Here is a 14,868-nt window from a genome sequence, read left to right on the forward strand (position 1 = left end):
CATAAACTTGTAAAACTACATTAAATACATGCAAAAAATGCATCCATTTTACAAATAATACTGAACATCTACTAAATTACTAACATGCACGCGCACATGTATGCATGCACGCACACATACACACAAATGCATGTTTATGTATGTGTGACCAAGCATGCATATACAAAGTTTTATTACTAAGTGTGCATAAAATCACTTCTTTGTTTTTCAATAACACTAAAACCTGCATGTAATCCGAGACACTATATGATTGTTGATTACACCAAGCCATAAGAATATCACCATAGAGATCAGACTTTCTCAAGCCTTATAGTTCACATACGTGTGCAAATCCACAGCAATGTTTTACCAGTTAAAGCAGCAATCAGTGGAAGATGTAATGTGTTCACAGATTAAAGCAGCAATGTCTGTCAGTTGAAGCCTACAGATTAACACACAGGTGTACTTTGAAAACAAAATAGTTCCTTTACACACGAGGCCTAAAACTAGAGCTTTCACAGCACGGTTCTTAAAATAAAGCCTTAAAATAGTCTTAAATTATAGCCCAGAAAAAAAAAGATTCATTGAATGACACTAGCTAGCAAGCTAAAGCTAAACAGCAATGGCATACTGAGGAAGGCGAGCAGTCGTGAAGTATTTGACTGGTACCATGGTCTTCTATCACATGACATTTGTCTAGTTGGGAACTGTGATAGCTTGTTCTCCTGAACAGGTGTTAGGTACCAATCTATTATGGAAGTAGTTTTCACAATATAATTATACATAATATTTTAAAATAGGTCTGTAAAAGAATAACAAATTGAGCACGATCAAATCAGAAGCGTAAGGCAGCAGTGGAGATGTTTGGTTTGTCCAGCAGATTAAAAAAACCTGATAAGAAAATATACAGATTGGCTATAATTTATGTTCTAGCCTACAACTAGATCAGTAATTGCAACTGTTGAACAATGTTGGGTTTTTTTTAATGTCAGCTAAAATCATAATAACCCTATTCATAGTTTAAGCTGAATTTCACAAATTGTTAATCATCATCTAACTGCCATTTGACATCTTCATTAGTGGATTACAATTGCCTCAGACCAATTGTAAAATTATCTCTGTAGTTTAGGAGAGTAAGCTACATTACATGCTGGAAAGGGCTGCGATCACAGGTAAAGTTATGATTACAATTGTAGGCCCAGGACAGTGTACTTGAACCATAATGAGAATTAAACACAAAATGAAACTAAAGTCAATCAATACAGAGAAACGACAATGCAATCACAACGATTACAATGCAATTACTAAATGCATGGATTATTAATTTATTCACTGATCTAAGGGAAATAACTCTTGATTTAAAAATCTTATTAAAGTTGTGTCCTTGTTTAGTGAGTAGACACAAAGTTGGATATTTAATGAGAATTAAACACAAAATAAAACTAAAGTCAATCAATACAGAGAAACGACAATGCAATCACCAAGATTACAATGCAATTACTAAACGCATGGATTATTAATTTATTCACTGATCTAAGAGAAATAACTCTTGATTTAAAAATCTTATTAAAGTTGTTTAGTGAGTAGACACAAAGTTGGATATTTAAGTTTCATGCACATTACAAACTTGACCTTTGAAGCAATAAGCTGTTTTAAGAATATGATAGTTTTACAGATTCAAAATACATAATTAGTCTATAAGTGTACATGGGGGGGGAGGGGGCAGGGGGTGAGAAGGAGGCGAGTGGGGGTATGGTGGAGTGTAATTTGCAACTGCCTGACTAGTGTTGAAGCAAATCGTTAAATTTTGGCAAAAAATTATAAAGATATTCGGGCAAAATGAGCTAGCCTGAAACCTTTTCACCCACAATATGAGTTGTAGTCCATGTAAAAATGTGTAGTGATTCATTTGCAACTTTTCATAGCTGTTTGGTAGTAATGCCAATATGAATAAATGTTGTTATCCTGATTCGGACAGCTTTGTTCAATTCGGGCAAAAAACAGCCTGCAAACAGGATAGTCCATACGCCTATCCTACAGTCAAACCTGTTTTCAAAGCGATCTCAATAAAACAGTTTTTCTGGTGGAGGTGAGAGGCACAAATTTATGCCCTGAAGGAATAAATGTAAAGTATTTAGGGTCATGACAACTGAGATAATTTGATAACATTTTCTGATCACCTAGAGCAAGTCGTGGATTTCTCATCCATGAGATTACCCTTAGCTGAGATTACAGGAAAGGAAAAGAAAGGAAATGTTTTATTTAACGATGTACTAAAGACATTCTATTTACGGCTTTATGGTGTCAGACATATAGTTAAGGACCACTTCATGGGCTACTCTTTTCGATTAGCAGCAAGGGATCTTTTATATGCACCATCCCATAGACAGGATAGCACATACCACAGCCTTTGATGTACCAGTCGTGGTGCACTGGCTGAAGCGAGAAATAGCCCAACGGGCACACCGACGAGGATCGATCCCAAACCAACCGTGCATCAAGCGAGTGCTTTACCACTGGGCTATGTCTCGCCTCGAGATTACAGAGGACGAAGTAACAACGCTTCATTGGGTACACACAGATGGAAAGATTACAGAGGACGAAGTAACAACGCTTCATTGGGTACACACAGATGGAAAGACACAGGATTTAACAAATGGAATGTTTCAGCAGACTGTCAACTTGAGTACGATTCGGTACTTTTAGTCACATATCACTTGACAAATGGTAGGCAGGAAGTCAAACGTTTTTCACATTACAGGTTACATTTTTCAACAAAATATTTCTTAAATAGTACTACTAATAAAAAAGAAAATGTTTCACAAAGACCAAAAGATGGAAAAAACCCCACCGTCACATAATGCAAGTCTTAAAAGAATATTACTTTACTCGAGCTTCTCCCATTATTTTAATTATATAAATATACTGATGGAAAGAAATAAAGGATCACACAGATAGCAACAAGAAATAAAGGATCACACAGATAGCAACAAGAAATAAAGGATCACACAGATAGCAACAAGAAATAAAGGATCACACAGATAGCAACAAGAAATAAAGGATCACACAAATAGCAACAAGAAATAAAGAATCACACAGATAGCAACAAGAAATAAAGGATCACACAGATAGCAACAAGAAATAAAGGATCACACAGATAGCAACAAGAAATAAAGGATCACACAGATAGCAACAAGAAATAATGACTGCATCAAAAATCAATTCATATTGTCAGAAGTTGACTGGGAACATATAGGCAGCACATTCAACACTACAGACATTCAATCCCACATTACAACTTGGTATGAAATACAGACATTACTACGCCAATTCTACAATTCGGTGTGTTGCCTTATTTCTTTCCATCAGTATATGAATAAAATTCTTTCCGAGACAAATTAAGGTTATATTTTCAGGCCACATTTTGTAGGCTCATTCAATCAGGGCTCGAAATTGATGGGAACAGGCAGCAAATGCTGCTCAAAATACTTTCTAGTAAACAGTTTCACAAGCGGATTCTGCTTTCCATCTTGTATTTGACAGTATTCCAGATACTTTGAGAATTCCTCATTTTCCACATCTGTGTCAGTCGTTTGCAGTAACAAAATGTTCCACTGTGATGAGGATTTCTCCCACTTCACATACAATCCTGTACTTGACTCTCTGTTCTGATGCAGAGAACAAATTTCTAAACATTTCAAAGGCACTTTCCATGGTCATGAATACAGTTTCTGTCATTCAGATTTATATGTTATACATGTAACCTATATTCATAGGTCACACATGTAAGCTATATGTATTTATGTCACACATGTAACCTAAACGTAATTGTGTTTAGTCACGAATATGGTTTTTGTCATACAGATTAATATGTCATACATGTAACAGTAATCTATATTTGTATGTGACACATGTAATCTAACTGTAACTGTGTGGCAGGGATCAGGGCTTGGCGTCCTGGCACTGGTGACAGTTGTCCATGACCTCCGCGTGGTAGCGTTCCACCTGGACGGTTGTGTGGAACACTTTGAAGTCATGCTGTAACAACTCCGTCGCCTCCTCCAACACTGCATCGCTCGTCACGCTGTCATCTGTCAGAATGACAAGGTAAATGTTATTATTATTTTTTTAATAACAAAATAAAGCAAGGGATCTATAAGACAGGACAGAACATACCACGTGGGCCACTGATTAGAACAGTTAAAACGACCATTCTGAGTGTACTACTAAAGCAATACATGTCCCCTACGGGCAAAACAAATTTCCATATCTCCTACGTTCTAGGACCATAACTCTGTTAAAAATGGGTAAATCACATTGAAAGTCAAACTTGATCTGTAACAGTACATGATAAAGCTATACACAAAATTTCAGCTCAATATCTGAAGGCATTGTGTAAAAAAAAAAATATTCGGAATACTATATGTGGAACAGATAGACAGACAGAAGGACGGAGATGAAACCTATGATTAAAAGTCTGCCCTCCACTAAGTGTAATTGATCCTACAACCTATCACTCCTCAGCCCAGCACTTCACCACCGAGTATCTTCCAGCCCTCTGGCTACTGGATTTCAAACATTTGAAAATTTCGACACATTTTCAGAAGAAATCTGTTACATTTATCCATCAGCAGCAATGTACATTGACAGGACAGCACATATCACAGCCTTTTTGTCTACTAGAAAATTTAAATATTTCACTTGTAATGTTTTGTATGGGTATGTAGTTAAAGGTAAAATGCTTACAGTTTGAAGCAAAAGCTAAGAAATAAGTTTGGCGGGAAACTGACACGATGCAACTTTGAAGGAAGGAAATGTTTTATTTAACAACGCACTCAACACATTTTATTTACGATTATATGGTGTTGGACCATACAGATATTGAGGGAGGAAATCTGCTGTCGCCACTTCATGAGCTACTCTTTTTGATATATAAGCATCATACCACAGACAGGATAGCACATACCACGGCTGTTGATATACCAACCGTGGTGCACTGGCTGGAGCGAGAATGCAGCTTTGAAATAGCACATTTTAACCTGACAAAACATACTGTTTTTAATGTGGAACATTTCGGCTTAAAATATGCAAAATAATTCAATTTATATCAATCACAACACAATGAGAAAACCGGACACTTAATTCTCAATTCATCATTTTATCAAAGAATGAATGAATGTTTAACGACCCCCCCCCCCCCCCAGCACAAAAATACACATCGGCTATTGGGTGTCATACAAGGTAAGTATATGAAAATATTATTTATATAATCATGTATTTTAGCAAATAAAAATGTCTTTAAAAATATATTATTTATCAAATTCTAATTCAGTTAGTACATGTATAAAGAACAGATTGAGCTGCGAGTATACAACAACAATATCATTATTTTCTTTTACAGAAAAAACTGAGTGGGTTAAATATGCAAATTAATCAATATATTTACATTTTTACAATATTTGTTCATTTTGCTTGACATATTAAACATATTTATGCTTTCAATACATTGAGTTTGATATAAATTACATATGTAATAGAGATTACGTTACAACAGGTGTGAAATATCAATGTACCATTCATAATACATGTGTATTATACGACTACTAGCTGTGAAGGTTACACACCACCATTAACTACTCCAAGCATGACAATAAGTCAGAATATATATGATGTAATATTTTTTTTTTTTTTCTTGACATGACGTCACTGACTTAGGAGTGAAGTAAATATCAAATTTATCAGAATTGTAGTTTATATTCTGAACAGGATTTATTCTTATACAGGACACACTAAACAAATATTTTCGTTTGCTGTTAATTTCTGTTGCAAAACGTATGTATATGATTGGACTTTACATTTGTGAAGCGGTTTTTCAACCTCATATTGAATTATTTCCAGTAATTACTGACCTATTGCGAGGTGAACGTCGACTGAGTTGCGATCTATGGTGAGAGACCAAATGTGGAGACTGTGCACGGATCGGACCCCTCGTAGAGACGACAGAGCGTTCCGCAACACTGCATAGTTGAGGTCTTTTGGCACTCCTGGTGATAAAAATAACATAAAACACGTAATGGGCAAAATGTAATCATCGGCTTATCAATAAGAATTTACAGTTGCCAAAATTGTAAGGTATATTAGCTGTAGGGAATGGTTATATGATAATAGTGAATTAATTGGGCAAATATTTACAACTAGTAGTTCAGTATTACAGTAGGTTTTATGACCACCAAAGATCTTGAAGGACGATTGGGGTCAGAAGTGAAATTTGAAAGTTGACTGGTTTTATCAGTAAATCGCAAATTCAAATAATAAAAATAACTAAAAACAAAACAATAACAACTGTATGATCAACAGAATGAAAAAGATTGACAGAAATAATGTTCCACAGTGAATCCGATTAATCAACCTTCCTGGAAATTGTCAAAATCGAGCATGACACCCCACACACGAGTATGGGGCAACTGCGTGATGTACATGCAAACTATGGAATGTTTTTCGGTGTGTTGATAAACGGACCTGAACGTTCTTTACTAGGATGTCTGTGGTCAAAACATATGTTTGGTCTAATAGCTGATATTAACATTAATATTTCAGCTTCCCCTATGTTTTTTGGAAGAGTATATATATACAGTAAAGTACTCTTACAACGAACTGCCAGGGACCAGGAACATCAGTTCATTACTGCAGCAGTTCGTTGTACACATTTACGCAAGTTAGCCGTTATCATTAAAAAAAGTTGAACATTTTGGATTTTTCAAATTTAAACACAAGAATTAGTGGGTTTTAAAATTTAATTTATTATCACCAATAGAAGCAAATAAGATACAAATAAGATAAAAATTATGATCGGTTTGCTGTATATACACTAATTTACAATGAAATTCATAATTTTGACCAAAAAAATTGGTTCATTTTAACAGTTAATTCATTACACATAGTTCGTTCTATACATTAAAATGTATTAATACTGTATATGGGGGAAAACGTGACTTTACAATCACTTCGTCCTAACTAGTAGTTTGTTGTAAGCGTGTTCGTTTTAAAAGTACCTTACTGTGTATATCTTCTACTGGAACCTTCAGTCTGATTTCAAGCCATAGTTGTGACAATAATGTCCCGTGGTCTTACCTTCCAGCATAACCCGGAGTGAGTCTCGTAGCACTGTGAAGGTTGTGATGAGAACCAATAAGGAAAACAGGAATGTGCAAATAGGATCTGCTAAACGATACTTCTCTTCGGGCTGAAGAGAAAAAAAAAACATAAATAAAAAACATATATCAGGAAGGAACTGTTTTATTTAACGACGTACTCAACACATTTTTATTTACGGTTATATGGCATCAGACATATGGTTAAGGACCACACAGATATTGAGAGAGGAAACCCGCTGTCACCACTTCATAGGCTACTATTTTCGATTAGCAGCAAGGGATCTTTTATATGCACCATCCCACAGACAAGATAGCACATACCATGGCCTTTGATATACCAGTCGTTGTGCACTGGCTGGAAGGAACATATATCAGAATATGGATTCAATGAGTGAAAGAAGGACGCGTGAGATTGTACAAGTTTAAATCACAATAAAAGTGAAGTTTTGAAGTCAAAGGTTATGGTACTCATTTGTGGTCATACACTGGTGAAACTGTCATACACTTGTGAGACACACCCATCATCACACCCGTGAAGTGTGTGAAACTGTCATACACTTGTGAGACACACCCATTAATCATCACACCCGTGAAGTGTGTGAAACTGTCATACACTTGTGAGACACACTCATCATCACACCCGTGAAGTGGGTGAAACTGTCATACACTTGTGAGACACACTCATCATTACACCCGTGAAGTGTGTGAAACTGTCATACACTTGTGAGACACGCCCATCATTACACCCGTGAAGTGGGTGAAACTATCATACACTTGTGAGACACGCCCATCATTACACCCGTGAAGTGGGTGAAACTATCATACACTTGTGAGACACGCTCATCATCACACCTGTGAAGTGTGTGAAACTGTCATACACTTGTGAGACACGCCCATCATTACACCCGTGAAGTGGGTGAAACTATCATACACTTGTGAGACACGCTCATTAATCATCACACCCGTGAAGTGTGTGAAACTGTCATACACTTGTGAGACACACCCATCATCACACCCGTGAAGTGGGTGAAACTGTCATACACTTGTGAGACACACCCATTAATCATCACACCCGTGAAGTGTGTGAAACTGTCATACACTTGTGAGACACACCCATTAATCATCACACCCGTGAAGTGTGTGAAACTGTCATACACTTGTGAGACACACCCATTAATCATCACACCCGTGAAGTGTGTGAAACTGTCATACACTTGTGAGACACGCTCATCATCACACCTGTGAAGTGTGTGAAACTGTCATACACTTGTGAGACACGCTCATCATTACACCCGTGAAGTGGGTGAAACTATCATACACTTGTGAGACACGCCCATTAATCATCACACCCGTGAAGTGTGTGAAACTGTCATACACTTGTGAGACACGCTCATTAATCATCACACCCGTGAAGTGTGTGAAACTGTCATACACTTGTGAGACACACCCATCATCACACCCGTGAAGTGTGTGAAACTATCATACACTTGTGAGACACACCCATTAATCATCACACCCGTGAAGTGTGTGAAACTGTCATACACTTGTGAGACACACCCATTAATCATCACACCCGTGAAGTGTGTGAAAGTGTCATACACTTGTGAGACACACCCATTAATCATCACACCCGTGAAGTGTGTGAAACTGTCATACACTTGTGAGACACACTCATCATCACACCTGTGAAGTGTGTGAAACTATCATACACTTGTGAGACACGCCCATTAATCATCACACCCGTGAAGTGTGTGAAACTGTCATACACTTGTGAGACACACCCATTAATCATCACACCCGTGAAGTGTGTGAAACTGTCATACACTTGTGAGACACGCTCATCATTACACCCGTGAAGTGGGTGAAACTATCATACACTTGTGAGACACGCCCATTAATCATCACACCCGTGAAGTGTGTGAAACTGTCATACACTTGTGAGACACACCCATCATCACACCCGTGAAGTGTGTGAAACTATCATACACTTGTGAGACACACCCATTAATCATCACACCCGTGAAGTGTGTGAAACTGTCATACACTTGTGAGACACGCTCATCATCACACCCGTGAAGTGTGTGAAACTATCATACACTTGTGAGACACACCCATTAATCATCACACCCGTGAAGTGTGTGAAACAACCATACACTTGTGAGACACGCTCATCATCACACCCGTGAAGTGTGTGAAACTATCATACACTTGTGAGACACACCCATTAATCATCACACCCGTGAAGTGGGTGAAACTGTCATACACTTGTGAGACACGCTCATCATCACACCCGTGAAGTGTGTGAAACTATCATACACTTGTGAGACACACCCATTAATCATCACACCCGTGAAGTGTGTGAAACAACCATACACTTGTGAGACACGCTCATCATCACACCTGTGAAGTGTGTGAAACTATCATACACTTGTGAGACACACCCATTAATCATCACACCCGTGAAGTGTGTGAAACAACCATACACTTGTGAGACACGCTCATCATCACACCTGTGAAGTGTGTGAAACTATCATACACTTGTGAGACACGCCCATCATCACACCTGTGAAGTGGGTGAAACTGTCTATTCACACTGAGTCAGTAGCCAACTAGAATGAAAAATCCTTTCACTGCCAGATGTGGGACTCAAACCCAGTACCTAGCAGCCTCAAGTCTGATACTCATTATGTGCTTTACTACTCAAAAATGATTTGTCCTGAATACTACATTTGAATTCAGTATATACTCATTCTGACAAGTATATTTATACCAAACAATTACTCATTCTGAATAATAATGTACTGCAAGAATTGTTGTCTGTCCATACTCAGTCTTTCTTGTATATTTCTCTCATGATCCAAAACAACTACACCTCCTCATTGAGCCTAGCAGTGTACTCACTGTAGTTTGAAACTGCTACACAGGGGAAAAAACACCCATTGTCTCAGGTGAAACCTGAACCCCATACCTACCAGCTTCAAGCTCTATGGCATAACCACTACAAGCCTACATATTTACCTTTAATTTAATGATAAGAGCGGCCACCAGGACCCCTAAACTCTGAATGATGTCTCCCAACACGTGGATGAATGCTGCCCGGACATTGATGTTCTTGTGTCGGTGCTCCGTGATGGGCGGTGGAGAGTACATGTCAGAATTGTCATCATGGTCGACTGTCAGCCTCTGGTATTCACTATGCTGCAGACTTGACTCGTTCTTCGCCACGGTTCGATGATGAGAATGTGTGTGCGAGTGACCATGACCAAACGACTTCCGTGATGTCGCGTGAAGACAACACCTTTCTGAATGTAGAACTATACCCATTCTGAAACAAACAGTTCCTTGAGTAAAGATAACACCTTTCTGAATGTAGAACTATACCCATTCTGAAAGAAACAGTTCCTTGAGTAAAGATAACACCTTTCTGAATGTAGAACTATACCCATTCTGAAAGAAACAGTTCCTTTCTGAATGTAGAACTATACCCATTCTGAAAGAAACAGTTCTCTGAGTAAAGATAACACCTTTCTGAATGTAGAACTATACCCATTCTGAAACAAACAGTTCCTTGATTTAGGATAACACATTTAATTATACAGAGAACAATTCTACTTACATAACATTAAAAGCAACTCCCAGGTTAGAGATTTTAAAACACACAGTTCTACTTACATAACATTAAAAGCAACTCCCACGCTAACGGTTTTAAAACATTTAATAATACAAGAGAACCATTCTACTTACATAACATTAAAAGCAACTCCCAGGCTAGCGGTAATGAGCATCTCGTTTGGTTTGACATCTTTGTAATGTTCGTGAATGATTCGCTCGACTGCGATGTAACACAACACTCCCGAAACAAGCCAGATCAGAAAAACACTGAACAGAGCACCAAGGACTTCTGGGAAACGAAAAAGATGATAAATATACAGAGATAATAAATATAGATTTGATTCCAGGAAATGAAAAAGATGATAAATATACAGCGATAATAAATATAGATTTCATTCCGGGAAACTTAAAAGATGATAAATAATTGTATACAGCGATAATAAATAAACATTTCATTCTGAGAAATGAAAAACATGATAATTATAGTATTTTGTTTAACAACACCACTAGAGTACACTGATTTATTAATCATGGCTATTGGATGTCAAACATTTGGTAATTTTGACTTATTACTTATCAACCCTGTAGTAACCTTTTACGTGAAAGTTTCTAGCTCATAACTTATTACTTATCACTGGGACAACCGACACGAGGATGGGGGCAGCCACACTATCATTAGTTATATTATGGGGAGATAGAAAAATATATATAACTTAGAAGCTCTGTGGTAGCCAGAAGGACATTTTCTGTGAGGCTGGCTTCTAGCTCATAATGTTTTACTCACCAGCTCTGTGGTAGCCGAAGGACATTTTCTGTGAGGCTGGCTTCGTGGAGAGGTAGATGGCGAGAAGACTGATGATGAAGCTGATGAGATCACTACCGAGATGGACCACGTCCGTGAACAATGCCAGACTGTTAGACAACGCACCGCCTGTGATATACAGAATGTTTAATATGTTAGACAATGCACTGCCTGTCATATACACAATGTTTAATATGTTAGATATCACACCACCTGTGATATACAGAATGTATAATATGTTAGATATCACACCACCTGTGATATACACAATGTTTAATATGTTAGATATCACACCACATGTGATATACACATTGTTTAATATGTTAGATATCACACCACCTGTGATATACAGAATGTATAATATGTTAGATATCACACCACCTGTGATATACACAATGTATAATATGTTAGATATCACACCACATGTGATATACACAATGTTTAATATGTCAGATAACACACCACCTGTGATATACGCAGTGTTTAATATGTGAGATAACGCACCACCTGTGATATACACAATGTTTAATATGTTAGATAACACACCACCTGTGATATACAGAATGTATAATATGTTAGATAACGCACCGCCTGTGATATACAAAATGTTTAATATGTTAGATAACGCACCGCCTGTGATATACGCTATGTTTAATATGTCAGATATCACACCACCTGTGATATACAGAATGTATAATATGTTAGATATCACACCGCCTGTGATATACAGAATGTATAATATGTTAGATATCACACCGCCTGTGATATACAGAATGTATAATATGTTAGATATCACACCGCCTGTGATATACAGAATGTATAATATGTTAGATATCACACCGCCTGTGATATACGCTATGTTTAATATGTCAGACATCACACTGCCTGTGATATACAGAATGTATAATATGTTAGATAACGCACCGCCTGTGATATACAAAATGTTTAATTTGTTAGATAACGCACCGCCTGTGATATACAGAATGTATAATATGTTAGATATCACACCGCCTGTGATATACAGAATGTATAATATGTTAGATATCACACCGCCTGTGATATACAGAATGTATAATATGTTAGATATCACACCGCCTGTGATATACAAAATGTTTAATATGTCAGACATCACACTGCCTGTGATATACAGAATGTATAATATGTTAGATAACGCACCGCCTGTGATATACAAAATGTTTAATTTGTTAGATAACGCACCGCCTGTGATATACAGAATGTTTAATATGTTAGATATCACACCACCTGTGATATACAGAATGTATAATATGTTAGATAACACACCACCTGTTATATACAGAATGTATAATATGTTAGATAACACACCACCTGTGATATACAGAATGTATGATATGTTAGATATCACACGACCAGAGACAAATAGCACTATCGGTCTACCGACAGGGATTCAAGACCGACTGCTCATCAAGCGAGTGCTTTACCACTGGGCTACAATCCGCACTTTCACAATATAACAAATTCATTCTGTCGAGTCACAATTTGTCTTTTCCAGACCTCTACAACATACTGTAAGAGATTTGTTTTTTGTTGCTGACTGCTTGCATATCACTTTCATGCCACCTGCACCTGTGAATATGAACGTGATCTCAGTCACAATGCAGGTGCTTTATTAACATGAAACCATGCTTTAACTGGATATAAAAACGAATATTAATGAAAATGTGAAATGAATGTGAAACGAAACAGCCGTGATATTGATTCTCTAGTTAAGCAGCGTCCTCTGTCTGCAAATTAAAACTCAGTCTGTAATTACGCTGCTGACAAGACATTAAAGAAACACATCCCTAGGGACGGTTCCTCAATTAATCACACAGGGTGGTTGAGGGCTGGTGGTGGTTGGGGGTTGCATTACGGTGCTGACAGGAAATCAAAGAAATACGCCCCTAGAGACTGTTCCTCAATTAATTACACAGGATGGTTGGGGGTGGGGTGTGTGTGTGTTTGGGTGTTGCATTACGGTGTTAACAGGATATTAAAGAAAGACGCCCCATGGGACTGTTCCTCAATTAATCATACAGGGTGGTTGAGGGGTGGTGGTTGGGAGTTGCATTAAGGTAATGACAGGACATTAAAGAAACATGCCCCTAGGGACTGTTCCTCAATTAATCGCACACAGTGGTTGGGGGGGGGGGGGTGGCGTTGCATTACGGTGTTGACTATTTTGTAGATGGTGAATATGTAGAAAAAGACTTCCACAGACAATTACATGTCTTGTCTACCAGAAACTGGTTCAGTGTCGGTCATACAAATATGTACAAGTTTGTTTCGCTTAATGACACCACTAGAGCATATTGATTAATTAATTCTGACTCGTGGTCATCTGAGAAAATCTGCTACATTTTTCCATTAGCGGCATGGGATCTTTTATATGCACAGACTCGACAGCACATACCATGGCCTTTGTCCAGTTGTGGTGCACTGGATGGAATGGGAAAAACCCCCATTCAGTTGAATGGATCCACCGAGGTGGATTGATCCTAACTGAGCTAAATCCAGTCCCTACATGCATGTATGTAGTTTCATCCATACATGGTCTGGCGGGCGGGATCTAGCTCAGTCGGTAGAGTGATCACCTGATGTGCTTTCCATACATGGTCTAGCGGGCGGGATCTAGCTCAGTCAGTAGAGTGATCACCTGACGTGCTTTCCATACATGGTCTAGTGGGCGGGATCTAGCTCAGTCAGTAGAGTGATCACCTGACGTGCTTTCCATACTAGGTCTGGAGGGCGAGATCTAGCTCAGTCAGTAGAGTGATCACCTGACATGCTTTTCATACATGGTCTAGTGGGCGGGATCTAACTCAGTCAGTAGAGTGATCACCTGACGTGCTTTTCATACATGGTCTAGTGGGCGGGATCTAGCTCAGTCAGTAGAGTGATCACCTGACGTGCTTTTCATACTTGGTCTAGAGGGCGGGATCTAGCTCAGTCAGTAGAGTGATCACCTGACGTGCTTTTCATACATGGTCTAGTGGGCGGGATCTAGCTCAGTCAGTAGAGTGATCACCTGACGTGCTTTTCATACATGGTCAAGTGGGCGGGATCTAGCTCAGTCAGTAGAGTGATCACCTGACGTGCTTTTCATACTTGGTCTGGGGGGGGCGGGATCTAGCTCAGTCGGTAGAGTGATCACCTGACGTGCTTTCCATACTTGGTCTAGGGGGCGGGATCTAGCTCAGTCAGTAGAGTGATCACCTGACGTGCTTTTCATACTTGGTCTGGGGGGGGGGGGGGGGGGGGGGGGGGGCGGGATCTAGCTCAGTCGGTAGAGTGATCACCTGA

At 38.5% G+C, this 14,868-nt stretch overlaps 1 protein-coding gene across 1 annotated transcript in view; it reads right to left on the bottom strand.

Moving 5' to 3' along the window:
- Nucleotides 1–3,193: 3,193 nt before the first annotated feature.
- The window catches only part of LOC121385411 (zinc transporter 2-like), a 53,394-nt gene continuing 41,719 nt past the window's right edge, over nt 3,194–14,868 (bottom strand). The window contains exons 2-7 of the mRNA XM_041516082.1: nt 11,530–11,676; nt 10,878–11,034; nt 10,152–10,458; nt 7,111–7,222; nt 5,889–6,023; nt 3,194–4,070 (exon numbers count right to left, since the gene is read on the bottom strand). Of these exons, the coding sequence (XP_041372016.1) occupies nt 3,922–4,070; nt 5,889–6,023; nt 7,111–7,222; nt 10,152–10,458; nt 10,878–11,034; nt 11,530–11,676 (1,007 nt within the window). The 3' untranslated portion in view covers nt 3,194–3,921. The remainder of the gene's footprint in view (nt 4,071–5,888; nt 6,024–7,110; nt 7,223–10,151; nt 10,459–10,877; nt 11,035–11,529; nt 11,677–14,868) is intronic.

The sequence above is a fragment of the Gigantopelta aegis genome, chromosome 11 (assembly GCF_016097555.1).
Source record: "Gigantopelta aegis isolate Gae_Host chromosome 11, Gae_host_genome, whole genome shotgun sequence".
Taxonomy (NCBI): domain Eukaryota; kingdom Metazoa; phylum Mollusca; class Gastropoda; order Neomphalida; family Peltospiridae; genus Gigantopelta; species Gigantopelta aegis.